Source organism: Metopolophium dirhodum, chromosome 7 (genome assembly GCF_019925205.1).
Source record: "Metopolophium dirhodum isolate CAU chromosome 7, ASM1992520v1, whole genome shotgun sequence".
Taxonomy (NCBI): domain Eukaryota; kingdom Metazoa; phylum Arthropoda; class Insecta; order Hemiptera; family Aphididae; genus Metopolophium; species Metopolophium dirhodum.
Window position 1 is genome coordinate 14,972,622 of NC_083566.1, and position 22,186 is coordinate 14,994,807.

General features: G+C 30.8%; 2 protein-coding genes across 2 annotated transcripts; one reads left to right on the forward strand and one right to left on the reverse strand.

Annotated features, from left to right (window-relative positions):
* The first annotated feature begins 878 nt into the window (after positions 1 to 878).
* LOC132949209 (leucine-rich repeat-containing protein 59-like) lies at positions 879 to 3,742 on the forward strand. The gene is made up of 5 exons (XM_061019973.1): positions 879 to 1,254; positions 1,412 to 1,468; positions 1,576 to 1,876; positions 1,957 to 2,079; positions 2,142 to 3,742. The coding sequence occupies exons 1-5, from the start codon at positions 1,165 to 1,167 to the stop codon at positions 2,501 to 2,503; spliced, it is 933 nt and encodes a 310-aa protein (XP_060875956.1). The 5' UTR covers positions 879 to 1,164; the 3' UTR covers positions 2,504 to 3,742.
* A 3,889-nt stretch (positions 3,743 to 7,631) lies between these two features.
* On the reverse strand, positions 7,632 to 15,911 carry LOC132949360 (alpha-aminoadipic semialdehyde synthase, mitochondrial-like). Its single transcript, XM_061020220.1, has 17 exons — positions 15,741 to 15,911; positions 15,485 to 15,631; positions 14,776 to 14,952; positions 14,515 to 14,667; positions 14,319 to 14,446; positions 14,140 to 14,237; positions 13,888 to 14,015; positions 11,531 to 11,805; positions 11,274 to 11,445; positions 11,015 to 11,204; positions 10,672 to 10,912; positions 10,363 to 10,612; positions 10,113 to 10,284; positions 9,920 to 10,014; positions 9,211 to 9,412; positions 8,714 to 8,890; positions 7,632 to 7,789 (listed from the first exon to the last, which is right to left on the reverse strand). Exons 1-17 carry the CDS (start codon positions 15,792 to 15,794, stop codon positions 7,674 to 7,676), a joined length of 2,775 nt encoding a protein of 924 aa, XP_060876203.1. The 5' UTR covers positions 15,795 to 15,911; the 3' UTR covers positions 7,632 to 7,673.
* Positions 15,912 to 22,186: the final 6,275 nt, after the last annotated feature.

Consider the following 22,186-nt stretch of genomic DNA (forward strand, 5'->3'; position numbering starts at 1 on the left):
TACCTAATATTAGAAAATAATTTGATAAAATTTGTTTCAATATTTTATATTCTGAGCGGAGTGATCAGCGATAAATGTATTGATTTTGTCATCACTTATTGAGGCAGTAAAAATGAATTTATTTTCTATTTCTACATATTTTCTGGTAGGAAAGTGAATCTATAGTTGACAATTTGGGTGATCATAAAAAAAAGTTATGTACGCACATGTTTAACGTTCCTTTATTATATTTAATTTAATTTTAAATAAGAAAATTCCAAAAAAAAAAAAAATGTTTATGGAAAATTATTATTAATACTTTCGGTGAGCCAGTCACATGGTAATTTCTCGAGCCAAAATGTTTAACCAATCCACCACTGTAGTGTACTTAAATTATAATGTAATAATTTATATAATAATATTTTATACTACAATAGACATATAATTATATTCAACGTACTATCCAGTCAACAGGGACTCAAGATCGAGAAACGTGGCACTAAGGTTTGCTGTTATTATGGTGTTATAAATGTTAAAGAAAATCTCATGATCAGTTATAATTTTTAATTTTTTATTCTGTTTTAAGGTGAAATAGTATACATATTATATTGATTGTTTAGGTTTATTTTTTGTACCTATGTTTGGGATAGAAATTTAAGAACGTGGCGGCGATTCGATAATCAGATTGTCGACGACGGTAGAAAAAAGATTGTACACGCGCCGATACTGTCGGCCGGCAGGAAAATTAAATAAGTAATAACGTCCGTTCTCCGCCGACGTGGTACACCGCCTTCCCCCCACCACAACCCTTCAAGGCATCACCACTTTCGAACCAACGACACCAACCCGGCGGACACCGGTGGGAACGCGCAATGTTGGCACTCTTGACACGTGTCAAACCAACACTGATATACGTGTATCGGAAATCCAGTGTGTTTACAATTTGATTTTTTTTCTCTCCACTTTACGGCTCACCGCTGCGTCCGACGAACCCGTGACCCACACGCGCTGCGGCTTCACGACGGTTTTGTGCTTGTTCAACGTTACACGACTGCAATAACGGTAACCGTGCGTTTTGCACCGGCCACAGTCATAGTCAAATAATACTACAGCTCAGGCACGTAAACAGACGTATCTACACGTATCGCACGCGAGTCTACAACCACCTACCCACAACGAAAAAAAATGACCGTGGTCAACATTAAGGACAGGGTGAAAAACAACAAGCTGAACTTGAGCGGTCTCAACCTGACGGAGATACCCGCCAAGGAAATCGTAAGTGTTGGCTTTGCAAACGGGTTCGTCCGGCTAGATGTGTATTGAGCATCTCGACAATATGCCAACACCGCCGTCTCACATTAACCTACAAACGAACTTTTGGCCAACAAGGCAAACCCATGTACGTCCTAATCGTTGTGTAATCTTTTTCTAGGCTCCGCTGAAAGTCTCTCATCTGGACCTGTCCAACAACAAAATCACTTCGACAGATGTAAGTGCTCGTTGCCATTGATAATACTTTGTCAGTAATGGTTTTATTTATATGTCATAATTCACATATCTATAATATTATATACCTTTGGAATTGAATGTTTGCAGAATGTTTTTTCATTATTGCCCAGTCTGGTAAAGCTTGATCTATCCGGCAATCAGATTAAGAGTGTGGCTGGTGATATTGGTTCATTGCAAAAACTTGCTTTCCTGTCGTTAGCCAACAACAAAATCAAAGATCTACCCAAGGGTTTAAGTAAACTCAAACAGTTGAAACACTTGAACTTGAGCAACAATCCGTTGAAACCAGAACTGGTCGAAGCAGTTGGACCATCACAAAACAATGCACAATGTCAGTCAGCAGCTGCCAACGCTATACAGTATTTGAAGGGCGATTCCAAAAAGCAAGGTAATGGTTTTCAATATTATACTCTGGTAGTCTAGTAAGTTTTACACACGTGCAGGTTTGAAAACTTTCCTTTTATTTAGATGACAAACAAAATAAAAAGAAGGATAAGAAAAATAGCAAAGCTTCGCCGAATGGTGTACAAAATGATAAGTCAAAAAATAAAACCAAACCCAAAAAGAAACCAGCTGGTTTTGTATCTAAAGGTATTTTTTTATTACATAATTTAATATATCTTCATGTACTAAGTATAATTTTATTTATTTAGTGTTTGGATTTTTCGGCATGCTCATTTCGTACACACTTTTGTTTGCGGTTTTGATTGGTTTATCTTTGTATGCCTTGTCATACTATGACAAGAAAGCATATGGTAATGTCAAAGCTAAACTTTTGCCTGTTTGGGGATCAGCTACATCAAATCTAGACCCAAAAGTAGCTTCTAAAGTCAACTATTATCTGCTACAAGCTGGGAATTCTTTTGATCAGGCAGTCCATACCAGTATTGAAGCATCTATTAAATCATACAAATGGGTTAAAGCAAATCCAACTGTACAGCAATATGCTAAAAATGTGCAAGACACATGGAAATCGTTTTGGGATAGTGTATTCAAGAAAGTAAAATCTACGTGATCCGTGAGATAGATTTTAAAAAAAACACAATAATATACTAATGTGTTTTTTTTTTTTATATTCCATGTATCAATTATTTGATAAATTTTCTCGAAAACCCCATCTTTCGTCTCCTAAACATCATCTGCTGTATACAACTAACAATTTATTTGTATGTATGTATTAATTTTTTTTCATAGAAAATCATTTTTGTCCAACTGAATTACATGTATAATTTTTTCTTATTTTTTATAGGTACCTAAATTTATTATGTATTTTTTTTAAATTATACTTAAATTTCATTTTTAATTAAAACTATATTTAAAAAAAAAAATGTTGTATTATTTTTTGTTTTTAACTGTTGAATTTAAGTCCAACAACAGTTGTTAAATTTTAAATTGGTACTAAAAACTGTGCACTTTTATTAAAAAAAAATAATAATAATATTTTAATTTACCAAATTATTTGTTATAAAAAAACATTTAAACTAATATTTGTGAAAAATACTTAATTTATATGATTTCCAGTGAAAATTATTTATGAATGTTGGAGGGCAATAATAGTTTTTTACATAAGCATTTAACAATATTCATAAATCACAAATTAATATGTCTAAATCAAGAAAATTTGTTGTAAATCTAATATAAAAATATTTCCTACTATAATGAATATAACGTTGATACATGGTATGTAGGTTTACTATACAATGTGATAAGACGTGTTCATAATGGTTGAACTCTTCTATTATTATTTACTTTATTGTATCTTACAAAATGGTTCTTATCATGCAAAAGGTACTTAATATGTGTAGTATACAAATTATTTAATATTTATTACTGTATTACTAATTGTAACTACATTATAGTTAATCGTTGAGTGTTAGTGTACATTTTTTTTGATGTCTTAAAATATTCATACACAATAGTGCTTAAATCATTTATGTTTTCACAACTATTTTTGTTTTTGTTGTGCTTTGTCTGATATAGTGAACAATTTTGTTTTGTCAGTTAGTATTGTTTATTATACATTACTAAGTTTATCATGTTTAAGTCTCATATTAAATCTATAAGATATTCACAAAGCAAACATGAATATACAATTGATTGTGTTATTTACATAAAACATTTATTTATTGCAATATTTTATGTTAATTTCACACCTTAGATGTAAATAATTGTGTTGTACTTATTTTATTATACACAAAATAATTTATAATTCAAACTATTACAATAAAAATAAATGATACAACTTATTTTTAGATTTTGAGCGTAGTGAATGGATATATTGTATTCGCAATAATGTGTGTTTTTTTTCTGAAATCAACATTTGTGGTAGTAAAAAATCTCCAATTTCCAACATCAGCATCTTTTCTGATGGAAACATGAAGATGGTTGTGCATTCGGGAGGTCAAAGTTAAAAATTCCCAGTAATCTTAAAAAGAATCGGGTAAAAAAAATTATTGTGCGTACAACTTATAAGGAAATACATTATTTCAGTTGAATGACCATATATTTTTTTCGGGATTTTTTCATTATTCTTACTGTTAAATACATATTATAGTATAATCTGTATTCAATATATATATCTACATATATGGACAGTAAAAAAATAATTTATTAAATATGAGCCTGGATTTGGATTGCACTATTTTTTTCAGAAATTTTGATTTACAGCTGTACAGTAGGTTACAAGTGGGTCACTGTAATGGATGGTGTTAAATTTGAATTCAATGATATAATATCAGATTGTATACGAAAAACGATTCTAAGCGAAAACGGTCAGTCAGCCTATGCTATTACTAAGTATAGTTGATGATATTATTGTGAATAAAGTAATTTATATATAACCTATTTACGTGGATTCTTGTTTTAAATGTTCAATCCTTAGCTATAAAAATTAAACATTTTATACATTTTTACTACAAAATAATTTTTAAATTTTAAATTTGATAAATATTGTCAAAGTTTGAACATAAATGCTTATAAAAAAATGTGTGCTTATGTATTTTTAATATTTTTCAACTGATATTGTAACAATATATCAGGAGCCTTGTTCACGCTTTTTTATATATAAAATTGAATTGACATTTATAGAAAAAACAACTAATAAAATCGGAAACTGAAAATGTTCGTATAGGAAATGCAAATATAAACAACCATATATATATACGATATATTCACTTGTTTTAGAGTTACCTACACCAAAAACCAAAATCGATTTTGTGGAAAACCGATTTTACGTAAAAATTTCCGTTTTCCATAATTGTATGCTGTTTTTCCCGGCGCTTTTGAAAACTATTGAGAATTTTAAAATTGACCTCCTGACATAGGCGCAACTAGAAGCCAAACACTGGGGGTGCTAAAATTATGCAGATGAAACAGACCCGTGGGGGCTACGCCCCCACACCCCCAAGTACCATACTTAAATTTTATTATTACTATAACCAATCTTAAATGCACTGTAAACACATAACCACACTAATATTTAAGTATCTACAGTAGTACAGTCTACACAGTAATATACATTAGGTATATGTTACCTATATTATTAGGTAATTCAAATAATAACCAAGTACAAACAGGTAAAAAAATATTAGTAACTGATGTCAAAATAACTATACAATGGGGCATATTTTATAATTAAATCTATAATTCAACATAATAATATGTTTACATAAAATATTATTTCATACTAATATTATTTTTCTATTACTAGTGGAATACTTTTCCAATATTTCTGAAGAAGTAATTTTATTAACAATATCTCTTTCAATATTTAATATTGCTAAATCTGTAAAACGCTGTTGCTCCATACTTGCCCTTAGCCAGTTTTTTAGACGACGCATTGACGAAAAGCTTCTCTCACACGTAGCAGAACTCACCGGAATTGTAAGAGCCACTTGTAACATTTTATACACGTTTGGAAATGTGGGCTCCTTGCAAATATCTTTAAGAATATCATGATTATAATTGGAAGGTAAGCAGTTCTTTAAAATAAGCATTTCTGATTTCAACAAATTCAAATTGATATTCATAACAACCTTAAATTAAATAATATATTATTAAAATGAATTTTAACATTTTTTTCAATAAAAATAAAAATGTATTCCCTCTAATGTTTTTATGAAATAGGCCTTTATTGTGCAGAGCGCCTCAATTATTTTACTATATTATAGGTACCTGGAAGCGCTGCTGTAATAATTAATTCACAAGATGAACTTTGACAAGAGGTTCCCGGGTCATCAATATTTTCATCTTCTGTAGAGTGATTATTTTTTTGGGGTTTCTTTTTATTCATATTAAAAATATTAAACATTTTAAAATTTATAATACTTAACACACTTCACAGTTCACATTAACATAAGGGAACGAAATATTTATTAAAATCATAGAAATGCGTATACACTATAATATGAGTTTGATAAACAAAATATGGCGTTTGTGTGTATCAATCGAACAATAACATTTGGCGGCTGATTGAATAAACTACTAAGTGACAATATTCTATAAATAAACTACTGGGTTTATCGTCTTATCACTTATCTGTTATCTAAAACCTTTATATTTTTAAATGATATCAAAATTACAGACGGCTGACTGAATAATTTGTTATCTAATCTATGACTGAAACGATTTTCGATTCACGGCTATAGATACTGTCTAGTATATAATATCTATTGCCGTGTCCGTGTGTCGATTACATACCTACCTAATATTTATTTTCATATAACCAATTATAATTATAATCATCATAAACAATTTGTGTTTCCGTTAAAAACGTCAAATAAAAAAAACGTTATGTTGTTTTACAACATATCCAACTTTTTTTCATACGATTTTTCCAATTTTGGTGTTTTTGATCTGGGGGTGCTAAATTAAAGGCTGGGGGTGCTGAAGCACCCCCAAGCACCCCCCTAGTTGCGCCTATGCGGCTCCTGAACGCACCAACTAGATTTATTTTCCCAGGAAGTAATTTTGTCGCGTAGGTATCTAACATTATATTCGATAATAACGTAAAATTGAATAAATTTTGTTTGTTTCACAGGAATGGTTTTTATTGGTACCTATGATAATTTATTCATTATAATAAAGTTAGGTACTATGGATATTAGGTAAATCGTAAACATATAATATAATTTAATGTATATAAGGATAATGGATACACTATTATACACTCGTGATATAGGTACGTGCCTATGCATTAATATAATATCAATAACTCGTTCAAATCGTGACACGAAATCAGTATAGTGGTTCTATAATTTTATTAGAATTTAACTTTTGAAGAGGCAAAAACTTTGTCTTGCTTAGATATAGATGCGAATCCCTCAAATACTCATCCATGTTATTTAAAATATATCATTTTTTCTTTCAAAATCTGTCTATGAGGACTAGATAATTGTTTTGAATTTTAAACTGAAACTATAAACCAATTACACTCCGTAATTAAAATAATATTAACTACGTATTTTTTTTTTACTTTAAAAAGAGTGAGGTGCCACATTTTTGCTTCTCCAGGAATTACACCACTGCACGATATGAGATTAGTCATATACATGGTTGATTAATGATCATAATATAATTAATGTTGATTATATTAAATTGTATGTGTTGGTACCTACTTGGTTGTTACGTAAACAAAACAGAAAACTGTGATAACCAAACGTCCCGCATGTCCCACCACGGTCGATCCCCGCGGACCAGTTCGTTGACAACAGCTCGCCACACGACGCGCTTTTTGTTTTGGACAGTTTTTATCCGCCGTGTTTTGTTGTGAGTTTTTTTTCCTACCGTAAATCCGTCACCGTCTCCAGTCACCATCGAAGCCACAACGTATACGTCTTATTTGTCTTGAATCATTATTCTAAGTTATATTTTGTGTTGTTTATTAAATTCGACAATCCCGACGAATCCCCTAGACTGGACAGTCCCCGTGTATCCTTTTTTTACCCTTAATTGTATTTATTTGAATTATTTGAAACAGTAGTCCACCGTTTACGTCAAAATTAAAATACCGTTGTCAAAATCTATTAAAGTTACCAATACAGCCCACTATAACCATAACTAAAGCAAAAACAGTATATATAAAAACAAAATACGTTATACGAAATAACAATTAATATTATATCACAATGACGGTTTTGAACAAATACAATAAAACAATTTTATTTCAGATGAAAAATACAATAAAATCACGAGCGGACGTTCGTGGTTTGCGCAGATATCCCCTCAAGCCTTAATCTTGTCAACATGGGCCTGTAAATATCCGGGGTGAATGGCAACACCATGCCCTTTGCTTGTATTTCTCCTGTAATGACAATTTTGAAAGATTAGTGTATATCATCTAAAACATTTATAATCAGTGTCCAGCGAATACCCAATGTATAGGGCATTTGCGAATTCGAACTATCTAAATAATTATTGTGATATAGGCTGCGGTGCTAAAGTAGTATAGTGGAATAAAATAATAAATTACTATAGGTATAATATTAATATACACTATATAGGCATTCGTATTCCAATGAATCTATTTATATTATATACTGCAGTGTCCTTGCGCCATCTCATCGTCTACGTCTCAATTCATATTTTTAATTTGATTTCTAAAATATATGTACGTGTTATTGGCTGTAGCCTGTATGGCCTGTATTATAGCCTGTAATGGATGGCCACATTTGTTTTCATTTTTTTTTCATGCCAAAAAAAAATACCTAACTCGTCTTATTGAGATATATTTTATATTATGGATCTATATTCTATATATTCATTTAGTATAAAAAAATATACTTAAGTCTTAAATTACTGTTTGCTAGCAGTCACTGAATAAAGAAGTTTATTGTAATACATTAGTTTGTAGATCATAACTAAATTTAAATTCTGAACACATAACGGACATTAAACAGCTTATTATATTTAAAATTTTAAACTTGTTTATAGAAACTTAGTCAACAGATTTCGACGGTCCCATAAAACAAATACAGTACAATTTTTTTTTGAGATCAATTACCTAATTTTCAAAAACCATGAATAAAAAAAATAAAAATCTAAGTAAAACAAGTTATTGTCGAAGGACTTGGACAAACTAGGTAGGTCACTCGTCTTGTCTCGTTTAAGCCTTAAGGACTAAGGTTAGTACCAGCCACCAACTATAATATGATTGATCTAAGATCATCACTGCCACTGAGTAGGTATAGGTACAAGTGTACAACTGATAACTTTGATTATTATTTACCTTGGAGGACCATAGTAGCTGCTATTGCTGTCGGTACCCCGACTGTCTTCGCCATTGCTGTGTATCCGTTGGTTTCACCGTAAGACACAAGCGTTACTAATTTCTTTTCATACCGATTGCCAGGCCACAATACTCCGATGTCGTGGTACAACACCACCAGGTCCCTTTCGTTCTTATCTGCGTGAAAAAAAAATTATTGCACGTTTCCGGTGCGCTATATAATATAACAATAACTACACCCGTCCATTATGCAATGTAGCAATACTTGAGTTAGAAAAATTGTTACGAAGGGACGCAAAAGTGTATTAATAATTTGCATTTCTATTGAAGAACAATATGAATAAATATATTAAGCTAACACTTTTTTAAATTGAAATTATGTTCTGCAGTTCACATATTGACTACCTATATAATGATAATATTATAGGTATGTGCAATATAAATATATACCTAATACTATAGCTATATAGGCTAAAACAATATTAACATATACGCACTTAAAGACAATTTTGAAGCGATAAATTGTGAAAACGTGTCCAATGGCGAGCCGAGTTTTAATACTGGTTCCTCAGTTAACAGTCCTAGATCCATGACTTTATCCAGGACTGATGGTCCGATCTTATCTGCTACTTTCGACAACATATTCTCGTAGAACATATCGATGTCATTGATCTCCAGTAGCGTACAAATCAACTGACACTGTTCCAAAACGAACGTATTTATAATATCAAATAAACTTACTATACAAATACAATACAGTAAGCCGATAATCGAGGCGTATAATTATAATATTATGTAACTGCAGGAGCTGGGTTGACATTACTTTTTTCCAATATCCGATAAACCAATGTATATAATATAGGTATTTCGTCGATACAAAACAGATAAAACTATAATATAGACTATTATATTTTCTTAATAAGTAGAAAAAATGCAAAATAAATAGTATAACTATATTGTTTTTTATTCACAAAAAATATTAAAACCAAATTAATTTATATACACGGCGTAGTTTTTGTTTGGATTTTAATACCATTATAATTCATAAAATTGTCCGGTATCAGAAAAACTGATAGTGCCAACATATTATGTCGATACTATAGGTATCTAGCTAATACCGGTTATTGGTTTCAGTATAATTTTAATTTTAAGTTATAAGTTTACAACCACGCTATCATAATATTATTATTAGCTATATCCGCTTACCCACGTGATGTCAGGTCCATTTGGGTGGAGAGCAGCGTGGTCTTTAGACTCGATAAGGCGTAGTTTTTGTAGTATCATCATCATCTCAGAAAAACCTATTTGTGATATTTATATAATTTACGTCAGAAAATATTGGTCGTATACAATTGTTGGATAATATAAATATATTATATATTTCAGAAGTAGATCATACCTTTATATCGTATCGTACCCCTGAGCATGGTCTGTACTTCAGCTGCTATGCCGTAAAGTTTGGCGTATCGGGTGCTGTCCCGGTTCGGGAAGCCTTCAAACGAAAACCCTGGTAAGAAATCCAGGTCCGTCGTGCTATTCATTAGAGCACCGCCGGCAGGGATATCGACTATCTAAAACATTCGGTTTAATTATGGAAAAAAAAGTGTAAAATAATGAAGCGATACGCTAAAAATATTTTGTATACTTGCCTCGTGATCTCGTAGGTATTTGGCTTCGGCTACGGTGTTCACAAGCGCCCCACGAGGAAACCATGAGAACTTATATCTCAGTGGATTGTTGGAGTATTCGGGAGCTGGCAATCCCCCACAATACGATACGAACGAGTCGATTTTACCACCCTCTTCATGTATCTGATCGATGCATTCCATGGCCAATAGATGGTCGATGCCCGGGTCCAAGCCAACTTCGTTGACAATGGTTATACCGGCTTCGACGGCTCTATATATGCGGATAGAAATTTAAAATAAATAGTTCGGCCCCACGTTATCTGGTGGTACCTGTCGTGCAGCTGCGACATTTTATCCGAACAGTATGAAGCCGTCACCATGTTCTTTTTCAATTCTATGCACTGTTCAGCCACCAAGTGGTGGAATTGACTAGGAAGGAGTGACACAACCAAATCTGATTGTCCCACAAGCTCTTTTAAGTAACTCAAATCCTCCAAAATATTTAATTGAGTTGGCTGAACTCTGTTGAACTTGTTTGCCAAGCTGTTGGATCCACTCATGTCCATTGAACCTGTACAAATAAACACATTAAATACGAGTGTAGAACGACGTCCTATTATAGTAATGACTAATCATTAATAAAAACTGATGATTATCATTAATAAAGTGTTACCGAGTACAATTATTAACGATTCATCTTTTAAGAGATATTCGATTAACGGTCCACACACATGGCCTGAGCCAAGCACCAATACTCTTTTGCCGGTGTGATCAATGTTGGAGGAAGCGAATTTATTGGCTAGCCGCAACTCTTTGATGTATTCAAACCGTTCGGTTAGCGATCCATTGCTGGCAATGATAGCCTACGGACGACGAATATTTATCAATATAATATAATAAATAATATACTGTTATGAGTGTGACGGACGCACTCCTAGAACTGCTGGCGAAAAATCATGATCTTCCAGTGGCTTAGTGGCGTCCGATTGAAGTATATTCATGGCGTACGGAAGTACTAAGTTTCCAAATAAGTCTGTGGATTCCATTGGCAGCTGTGTCGGCATATTATCTATCGAGCACACCAATACTCCAGATCCTCTGAAACTGTTAGATATACCGGACGTGCGTACAATTAATTACAATTTATCGCATTCCTGACTTGTCAGTTTTCTACATGCACGTCACATACCTTTTGGTGTCTTTGTGTAAATGTGCGTCGTATAGGCAAAACGGATTGTCAATAGTCGTGCACTCGTTCATGAACTCGATAGAACCGCCTGGGTCTGCAGATATATCACAGATGCCCAGTAGCCTGTGTGGAAGTCCAGGTGCGCCTTCGGATATCGGTATCCACGGGAGCTGAGAAGGAGTCAGCAGCGACTTTGCATCCGGCACCGTCAACAGCTTGGAGCAATCTGGAGCCCAGTATATGCCGTTGATGATGACTGAAGCATACGGAGCGATCTGCGTTGAATGGATAGTGTAGGTGTAATGTATATAATATTATCATGTCTTATTATTGTTATTTTTATAACTATTGTTGTTATTATATTATCATTACAATTATTGTTATAAATTGTTATTATTAATATTTTTGAACTTAAAAACTTGTGTAAAATGTTTAATTAATTTTTGCAATATACTGCCTACCTCCACCAAAAGCTACTGCTTATTATACGGAGTAAGTAAAACGTAAATATTACCTAAATGTTATAGAGTTAAAAATAATAAATCATTTCAAAAATAAATAAATATTAATCATATTATACATTCAAGCCTGGATTAAGGATCAATTGGGCCCCGGGACACCATACACTTAGTGGGCCCCCTTTCAACTTTAACTTCAAAATTATTGTATCATTACATATTAACGACTTTATATTATTATTTATTGCATAATTTTTACTTTCTTGATTTTTAATCAAGTAAATATGGTAATTGAAATGAAAAAGTCTGAATTTTGAAAACTTCAAGAATTTGTGTTAAATAGGAAAATAATAAAAATGTAACTCAGTAATGATGAGTAGGTGGGTAATTTAGTTAGCTTTAATATAAAATATTAATGAGAGAGATTTAATATCACACTCAAGTGGTTATACCACTTGAATCCATAAAAACGTCGGCGTGAACAGTCCCAAAATTTCTATTTTTTTTAACTTTTTTCTTAAACTATAATAGCTAAAAAGTTGGTTGATAACTCATTAAAAAGGGATTATCAAGTAGATACTAAATTTGGAATTAAAATTTTTTTTTTAAAATTATTTAATTTTTCACAGATAAAAAAAGACTTATTTTTTAATAGAGTTTCATTTAGCGAGGTAGATTTCCGTAACTGGAGAACGAATTTCGTTGTTTAGGGTCTTGTTAGATTCACATTGGCTTGGATAAGTGCAGTGAAGATTTTTAGAACTTTATCTCCAATCGTTAATTCACTACAAAGTTGTAAAGCTGAAAAACATCAAAAATGCCCAATAAAATTTGTTTTAATTTTTTTTATTGATCTGTTGTGAATTAACTATTAAAGATAAAGTGCTGAAAACCTTTACTGCACTTTTCCTAACCAATGTGAATCTAACAAGATCCCAAACAACGAAATCTGCTCTCCGGTTCAGAGATCTATCTCATAAAATGAAAATGATTTTTTGTGGGGCTGTTCACACCGACATTTTTCTGGATTCAAATTGTTATACTGCTTGGGTGTAATATCAGTTAATAAATTTCTAAAAATTAAAAATCTAGAAAGTTTACATGCCAATCCCTGACTTAACAAGCGTTTTACTATACAAAAAATATACAGGAAGTATCTTATGTTATTGTACGCGGCTTTTTCTTAACAATTATATATGACTCGATAATATGGAATTTCGTTAAATCAAAAAAAGACTTGTTTCTCTATTTTTAACAGGCAATTTTTTTATAATATTCTCAAAATTTTTAAACACGCAGTTGTACCAATAATAAAATCGACTTTATTTTTTCAAATGGTAACCACCATATTTTTTGCTTGATTCGGGTAAAGCTTTTTATCTGAACATTTTGACAGTAAAATGATCAATTTTGGTTCACTAACTTTTTAGGTTATTAACTATGGTCCTCTAGATTTTAGTATAATATGCATTAATACTTTTAACTGAAATACCAAATTTACAAGAGCTAAATATTATTTTCTTATAACTACCTTTTTATATACTTAATAATTAAATAGGTAATCTAATATGCTCAAAAAAAAAAAAAAAACGAAATTGTTGGCAAACATAGTTCATTATTTATTGTAAATTTTCGTGAAATAAAATTGAGAACAATTTTATTTTATAATTATTAATAATAATTTACCTACATATCTACCTACTTACATAGATTTTTTTTTTTAAATATTGGACTGGTTAAAAAAATATATATTGGGGATAATTATGGGCCCTCAAAATCAATGGACCCCGGGACCGTCCCCCCTTGCCCCCCCTTAATCCGGGCTTGTATACATCATACGCAACCAGTAAATAAATATGTTTTTAGATTTTAAGCTTAGAGCATTGCGACAAATCAAACCTTTTTGTTGAACGTCGATCTGTATTTGGAGGGATATTGTTCATATTCTTCTTGGTCATACCCTCCGCCATCAATTCTTTCCAAATAATCTTTACGCGTGACCACGCACGCGTAAAACTTTGTGCTGCCTAAGATATTAACAACAATTATTCATTATTCGTATATAATTTTAATTGTATGATAATACATGTATAATATAATATGTTTAATTTTTTTTGTGTATATTTCTTCTTATTTTGTACTGTACTATACCTCCATGCTCTGCAACTTTTTGGAGCATAGACGGCGGAACGTACTCGTGTGGTAGCTCTTGGAATATTTCTTGTGCTCCTTGCGACACGTTTCCCGACCTACGAAGTTAGGTGTGTTAAAAATAATAACAGTTTTTCTAATATTAATTTTTTTTAGTAATAAAAACCCTTATAGTGTACCCCGTAAAGACAAACGTAACCGGGCCAATCGATTTAGGCATCATGCCCAACGCTATCTCGTACCCGGCGTCCCTTAGTGCTTGTCTGGCCATCATTGAATTCCTGTAATTGTGGGCAGGGCCGATGTGCTATGAATTCAATACAGATTTATGATCCATGAATACTTTTTGAACGGCCACCAGATTGCACAACTTACCATTAGTGGTGTATGGTGTCCAAGAGCCAGCAATCGCAATCCCAAACCGTGTAAAATATTTATGATACCTGCAATCCCGGCATATTTCCCAAAAGCCACTACTCTATTCCCGGAAGAATCCATCAGCTTTTCATAATCTATTAGCCGTATGTTCTTTGAAGCGCACAAACACAAAACACGTGTGTCGTTATACAAAGTTTGTTATGGACGTTATAGAAGTAGGTATACAAGTATACGAGTTTTAAAATATTAAGGATGTACTTTTTCTAAAATGGCGTCCAGCAGGGCCATATTGGCGTCTTGTGCTTTGATTGTGTGCGAGAACATGCAGTAGGTTTTGTTCGGTAGCAACAAATCAATAGGGACTTGTTTCACGCCGAATACCACCGACGCCTCGGATATGTCTTCTTGTATCACTGCTCCGGCGTTTACATATGCCTATTTGTGTATGGGGCAATCTTTTATTAGTAAATTAGAACCAGGTTCTGTGTTTTTAGTATAATAATATTGAGGTCAAGGCCGGTCGTCGCCTTTAACGTGTATTAAGATACGCTTGTACATAAAAAGCAAAAGTCGACAACTTTCAGACCGTACACAATAACATTCTGGTTATACACAGTTACCGAAGTCACGTTATTATTATTAGGAAAGTACAGTGTATCTATATTATTATATATGACGAGTTATCATATTATCATTTGTAAGGTTAATGAAGGGTTTAAATTGTGAAATTTAAACAATCGATTATGTACATAAGTAATCCAAACCTCGAATATTATGCGTTTTCGTAAATTTCATTAACACAAGCTGATGTAAATGTTTTTTTTCTCGGACGGTTAAATGTACAATATCACGGATCGTTCGCATAATCACATAATTCATAACATAATTATATAAACAACATGCGTCGTGAAATAGCAAATTTTCCGTTTCATTTATATTTTATATTAAAACATTATATAATTTATACTTGAACGGGATAAGCTCTTCTATTTGCCGGTTGGACGATTACTTTGACGCCGTTCTTGGTTAATTCGGCCACATTGGCTGGCGCGAACGGGGCTCTTCTTTCCCATACGGATTGATCTTCTCTTCGTATGGCTATCACTTTCCCGGTCTAGTAAAACGTTTTAAACACAATGTTTTAGAAAAATATTGAATATAATATGTAATATTTCAATATGATGCATTCAATAGACATATTCAGAGGATATATTTTTCCTTACGTGTTTTTTTCGGGCTACCGTAAACCCGCTATAATACTTGAAACTCCGTAACATAATTTAATAAAATAAAAAAATTAATAAATTTTACGTAAGAATACACTTTTACACAACACTACAATGTTCGTATTTGCAGTAATGTAAAACATTATGTTCTTAATTGCATCATTATCAAATTATAATTAAAAAATGGTTGTTTATTTTCTGATAATATTCTCCTACAAATTAGAAGATAATTAATGAAATCATAACGTAAAAATACGATAACAAAAAAAAAATAAACTATAATCTACAGGTTTTATAGAACGCTAACAGTTGTATAATAAAACTGGTCAGTCGAGGAGCAAAGTCCTCTAATTAAATATGTTATTCTATAATCTATTAGATGCTGGGTAGAGCAATAAATGTATCGTTTTTATAATAATGTGCTGTTTTTATTTGTACATACCTGATTTACAGTATAAAAAATGCTTTGATTTTAAACTTCGATGTCTTTTCTGGCAGGAAAGTGAATCTATATGGTACTTTTGGAAGGTCAAAATTAAAAATTCTTAATAACTATTAAAATAATGGGGAAAAACATAAAAATAACTAGCAAACAACAGGATTTTTATGCAAAACTGATTTTCGACAAAATCGATTTTCTTATAATTCATTTTCTATACAACATTTTCATTCTTTTTAAGTTGCTTAGAGTTATTTGAAAATGTCGATATTTTTATAATAAATGTTAAAAATGAATTATTGACTCGGTCGAAAAATCTGAACATGTACAATAATACAAGGTTCCTCATAAATTGTCATTAGAAGTATTAAGAAAAAAGTTGAGCGTAAATCCACAATCATTTTTTATGAAGTTCGAAATTTTAATTTTAATTAAAATAATAAATGTAATGTTTTGGCAAAAATTAAATCAATCTACCGTATTATAAATTGGAAAATAAATTACTGTAATAGAAATTTAAATATAATAAATAGGTATAATATATATCATACCTATTACTTATAAGTTATAACTTATAACATACATAGTGATATAGACTGACAGACCGTTTTTGCTATGAATCGTTTTTCGTATGCAATGATTTATCATTGAATTCAAATTTAACATTACATTACAGTGATTTACTGAATGACGATGACACGATGTACAGTCATCGCTTATGTCCTACTATATAGCAGAGTAATTATTACCTACTTCCCCATTTTATTATTGGAATAAAGTGATTAAATTAACGATAAGACTACTAACGTACGTAACTACCAAAGTACTTTTGAAATATTGTTATACTATATTATATAACCAAAACAGTATTGTTTGACAAATTTAGATTAAAATAGTGTTAACAGAGGTGCGTTCTACAAAACTATACCTTAGAAATTAGTATTATTTTATAACACTTAATAACTTTTTAGTTTTTAACTACAAAATAATTTAAACATTTGGGACATTTTGTCAACATTTGAACTTTAAATACTTTTTAAAAAAAATAGTGCATACGGATATTTAATATTTATCGACTGCTGTTATAACAACTTATAAGAACCTTGTATTACATTTTCAAGATTTTTGACCCAACGAATAACATTTTATTGACATTTATAGAATAAACAATTTAAATACTGAAAATATTAAAATGTTATCATGTATAGATAATGATAATAAATATTTGATGAAAATTTAAAGTACCTACGCCCACTGTGCATTTTAGGTTACAGAACATAGTTGCGATGTATGATATAAAATTCAATGCTAACATCGCACTTTGACGTTACCAAAACATCGCGTTAACGGTTTAGTTTTACAAATATTTTAAGTTTACATAAAAACATCCCAGAAATGTTGACGTTTCAACATCTCTGAAACAAGTTGCTGTAACAGTACAACAACAACGTAGGTAGTGATGTGATGGAAAACGATTTATATTTTTAATAATAATAAATATTATATTATAATAACAAATTAATTCAATTATTATTTATAAATAGACAAATATAGTGGTATTTTTATATATTTTTTATCTATAACCCACGTTTGCCGCTAAAGAGCGGCTAGCTAACCCACCCACCGGCCATCAGTAACCACACATAATATTTTTAACACTGCGTTATTGCCAAGGCTTGGCATTAACGAGTTAAAAAGTTAAAGTTAAGTTAAAAAGTTAATTTTATTTTAAGTTTTTAACTTAACTAGTCACCTTTGGCTTTTCATTAACTTAACTGTTAACTAACTAAATTTCTTTCTTAATTAACGTGAAATTAACGAGTTAATTTTTCATTTTAAGAAGTAAGTTAAGTTAATTTATTCTGTTTTTAATTTTATAATATTTCACTATTTCAGTCTATATTGTTTTCATGTCAAAAAATATGTATCGTTTAAAATATTTATTGTTTAAAGTTAAAAATGTATATCATTCGAATCTAACTTATATGGAATTACTGTATGAAGTATTAACACTATATCCTATAATTTAGTTTTGGGTTGGAAAAAAATTAAGTACGCTAGCGTTGTATAAACAAATTAACTTTTTTTTAACTTAATAAAACGTTAACAAAATGTGTGTATTAACTTTTAACTTAACTGAGTTAACCTATAGTTAAATTAACTTTTAACTTTTTGTTATTGCTACATATTAACTTAACTTAACTGAGTTAAAAAAAATCATGAACTTGCCCAGCCTTGCTAATTTGAATTCAAATAGTTAATATAAATTCAATTCACTGACTTCCCCATTAATCTTCTTTAATTTAAATAAATTATAAAATGTACACCTCCAAAAATGATACGTAAAAACGATGTGATAACTGATAATAATATACCTACTTACAATGAATATGTTATTGTTATTAAATTGATTTATATAATTTATTAACAAAAAAATATTAATATGTGATACAAATTATACATACGTATGAATGTACCTAAATATAATTTAAAAATATTATAAAACTAATAAACTAACAACATTATCAAACTAGATGTGCAACGTGAAACTTGACGATTTCCATATGACTTATTCGGTAATTCCACGTTACTAATAATAGTCATAATAAACCAGAATTCTTTTTTATTATTATTCTTCTTTTATACCACTATTTCATAACCATAAGTTCTGGTTTCACTTTTATTTCGTCTATTTAATGTATTTCAGTGATTTTATATTTTTACTCATTATTCATATATACTAATATATGTATTGTGAATGATAAATGAAATGAGTTTTTTTTTAATTAAAAGGGTAATTAATATAAGGTATGATTTTAATTATTTATTATTAAAAACAAACATGTACCTACCTGCCTATAAAGAATAAATTATCACTTACCTTATTAATGTGACATATGTGCGTTCTGTTGCTGATATAGGTTCTTTAAATTGGTCTTTTTCGTAATCCTACTCTTAATTTTACTTACCAAGCAGAAGTCAACAATTTCAATTGACATTCTTAAAAGTTTTAAAAAACGGTCTGGAAACCTATAAAGTATAAACCAACTTATATTTGGTTTGATAAAATACTTAACATCGCTATAGCGAATCGCCAGTGTATGTGAATACCTTTGTCCCTCATCGCTCATTGTCGCTCATCGTCCGTCGCTGCAGGCACGCCGCCGCATTAGCAGATCTCCTGAGGTTGATGTCGTCGTCAAACAAGTTTCGCGATGGTTCGTTCGCCCTGCATTTGCAGTTACTGGCAGTTCTGCGTCCTGCAACCGTTCTCTCGTCCTGACGCCAGGAGGTCGAAAAAATACAATTAATAGTATCATTGATCACTGTTTTTGTCTTCGTTGGCTATTAATATGGATAAATTAAAACACTGAATTTATAGATATTGTAGATTCTCAATATTATCATCCATTATTCAGTATTTCAGTTATTATAATTTTATATTACGCATCCAAGAATAGCAAAGCCAGGACACCTACGCACCTTTACTCTTAAGGTATTTCACGCATCACGACTTTATATAGTATGTGGCGTGTGCCTGGCCTAACACAATACGGCTACCTATATACCTACATAAACACCGTGGCCATATTAACACGACGGGCATATACGATATACAACAAAAAGTGGTCAGGTCGTCAGGCCATGGGCTTCGTCGATCATAGAACCCGGAACCACTGTATGCAATTGCCGTTTGTCATAGGCGGAAATCCATTAAAACTTTTGTGAGGGGAGGGGGGCAGCTAACATTTTAACATCAATGTGCAGAGCGGAATGGCTGCTTCGATCCCACACAAACAGTGTCGGACTGGCTCGAAAAGGCCCAGTCCACGATTTGGAAAAAATGGCCCCAAACAGGCAAATGGAAAATATTTTGATTAGCCCAGAAAACTCATTTATAAACCGTGGTATACCTACTTATCTGTGACACAGGAGTGTACCTCGTCATTATAAGGGCGTCGGAACAGGTGCATTTTAATTACGAAAAGTCGAAAATATGTCTTACAGGAAAAATCAGGGGCGCCATTTGGGGTATCGCAGGGTATACATTGGCGGCCCTATTTTTCGCCGTACCATATTTGACTGCCTTAATTTCATGCTGTCGTCGATGCCCGATGTATCAGTTAAATTGAATTGAAATAATTAATATAAGTAAAAATATTTTATAAATAAAGGGATATACATTATAGATATACTTAGATATTAAAGAAAGAATATAAATATTTTAGAAATAAAATGTAAATAAATGAATCCATTATTCATATTACCCAATTTTAAAACTGAAATGGCGCCCCTGGGAAAAACTCTTACCCTCTGTAAAGTAGATAGTCGGATTTCGTTAATTTTTTTTTTTTTAATAAAAGTACATTTTTGATGGTCGGATTAAAGCCTGATTTTAAAAATTATAATTCAGGGCTTATTCTAAGGATTTTTATCAACTGCGCATTTTTTTTTAAATAAACCTACAATAATAGAACTACAATAATCTCGAAATATAATATCAAATTATAGTTAAAAATGATAACATTTTTAGCTTTATGGTGGAATAATTTAAAATTTAACATATTACGGAGAAATAAAATAAACATTCACATTTAAAATATTTTATTTTAATTAAAGTCCACTTTGCTTTTTCATAATATTTATATACATAACACATACCACAATATTAAAACATTCTTTTAGATTCTGAGCGAAGCGATGAATGTATTGATTCTACAATGATGTGTGTTTTTTTTTTTATTTTTTTTTTTATTTTATTTTTTATTTTTTTTTTTATTTTTAATTTTTTTTTTTTATTTTTGTGTCTGACATCACCTTTTAGGACAGTAAAAGTGCTTGGATTTTCTTCAATAGTAACTTTTCTGATAGGAAAGTGAATCTAGTTGGTACTTTGGGGGGTCAAAAGAAATAATTTCCCAGTAGTTTTCACAAGCGACGTGAAAAACAAAAGAAAAATTAAGGAAAAACGGGAATTTTTACGCAAAATCTGTTTTCGAGAAAATCGATTTTGGTTTTTGGTGTAACTCTAAAACAAATGACTGTAGGGACATGAAATTTTGACTGAATGTTTATATTAGCATTTTCTATACACCATACAATTTACAAAATATTTTGACTCTTTTTGAGCTGTTTACGGCCATTGTCAGTTTTCAATTTTTTTTTCTATAAATATCAATAAAATTTTATCTGTTGATTAAAAAAGCTTGAAAATTTAATAGAAGGCTCCTAGGTTATTGTTTCAAAGGCAGATGAAAAAAATTAAAAATCCTTAGTCACAGTTTTTAATTATAAGCATTTAAAGTTCAAATTTTGACAAAATACGGAAAAATCACGAAAAATAGCAAATTATTTTGATGAGAATTCATAAAAATTTTTCTTTTTAAATCTAAGATTTGAAAATTTAATATAAGATTACGCATAAGTTTGTCTACCTTTATCAAAAAAAAAAATGTCTAGAAGAAACTTAAATTAAATTTTTATGAGCGTCTGAAATTTATATTTTTACAACATTTGATATTTACTCGATTTCTCATGTAACAATTTTCTTATTTTATTGTAATTAAAAAACGAATGACTGTAGATACTTGAAAATTTCACTGAATGTTTATATTAGCATTTTCTATACACCATACAATTTTGAAAATATTTTGACTCTTTTTGAGCTGTTTACGGACATTGTCAGTTTTCAATTTTTTTAGTTTTTTTTTCTATAAATATCAATAAATTTTTATTTGTTGGGTAAAAAAGCGTGAAAATTTAATATAAGGCTCCTGATATATCGTTCTAATAGAAGTTGAAAAATATTAAAAATACATAGGCACAATTTTTTTTTATAAGCATTTAAAGTTCAAATGTTGACAACATTTATCAAATTTATAATTTATTAATTATTTTGTGGTTAAAAATGTATATATTTTTAACTTTTATGGCTAAGGATTGAAAATTTAAAACAAGGCTCCACGTAAATAGGTTATATATAAATTACTTTATTCACAATAAT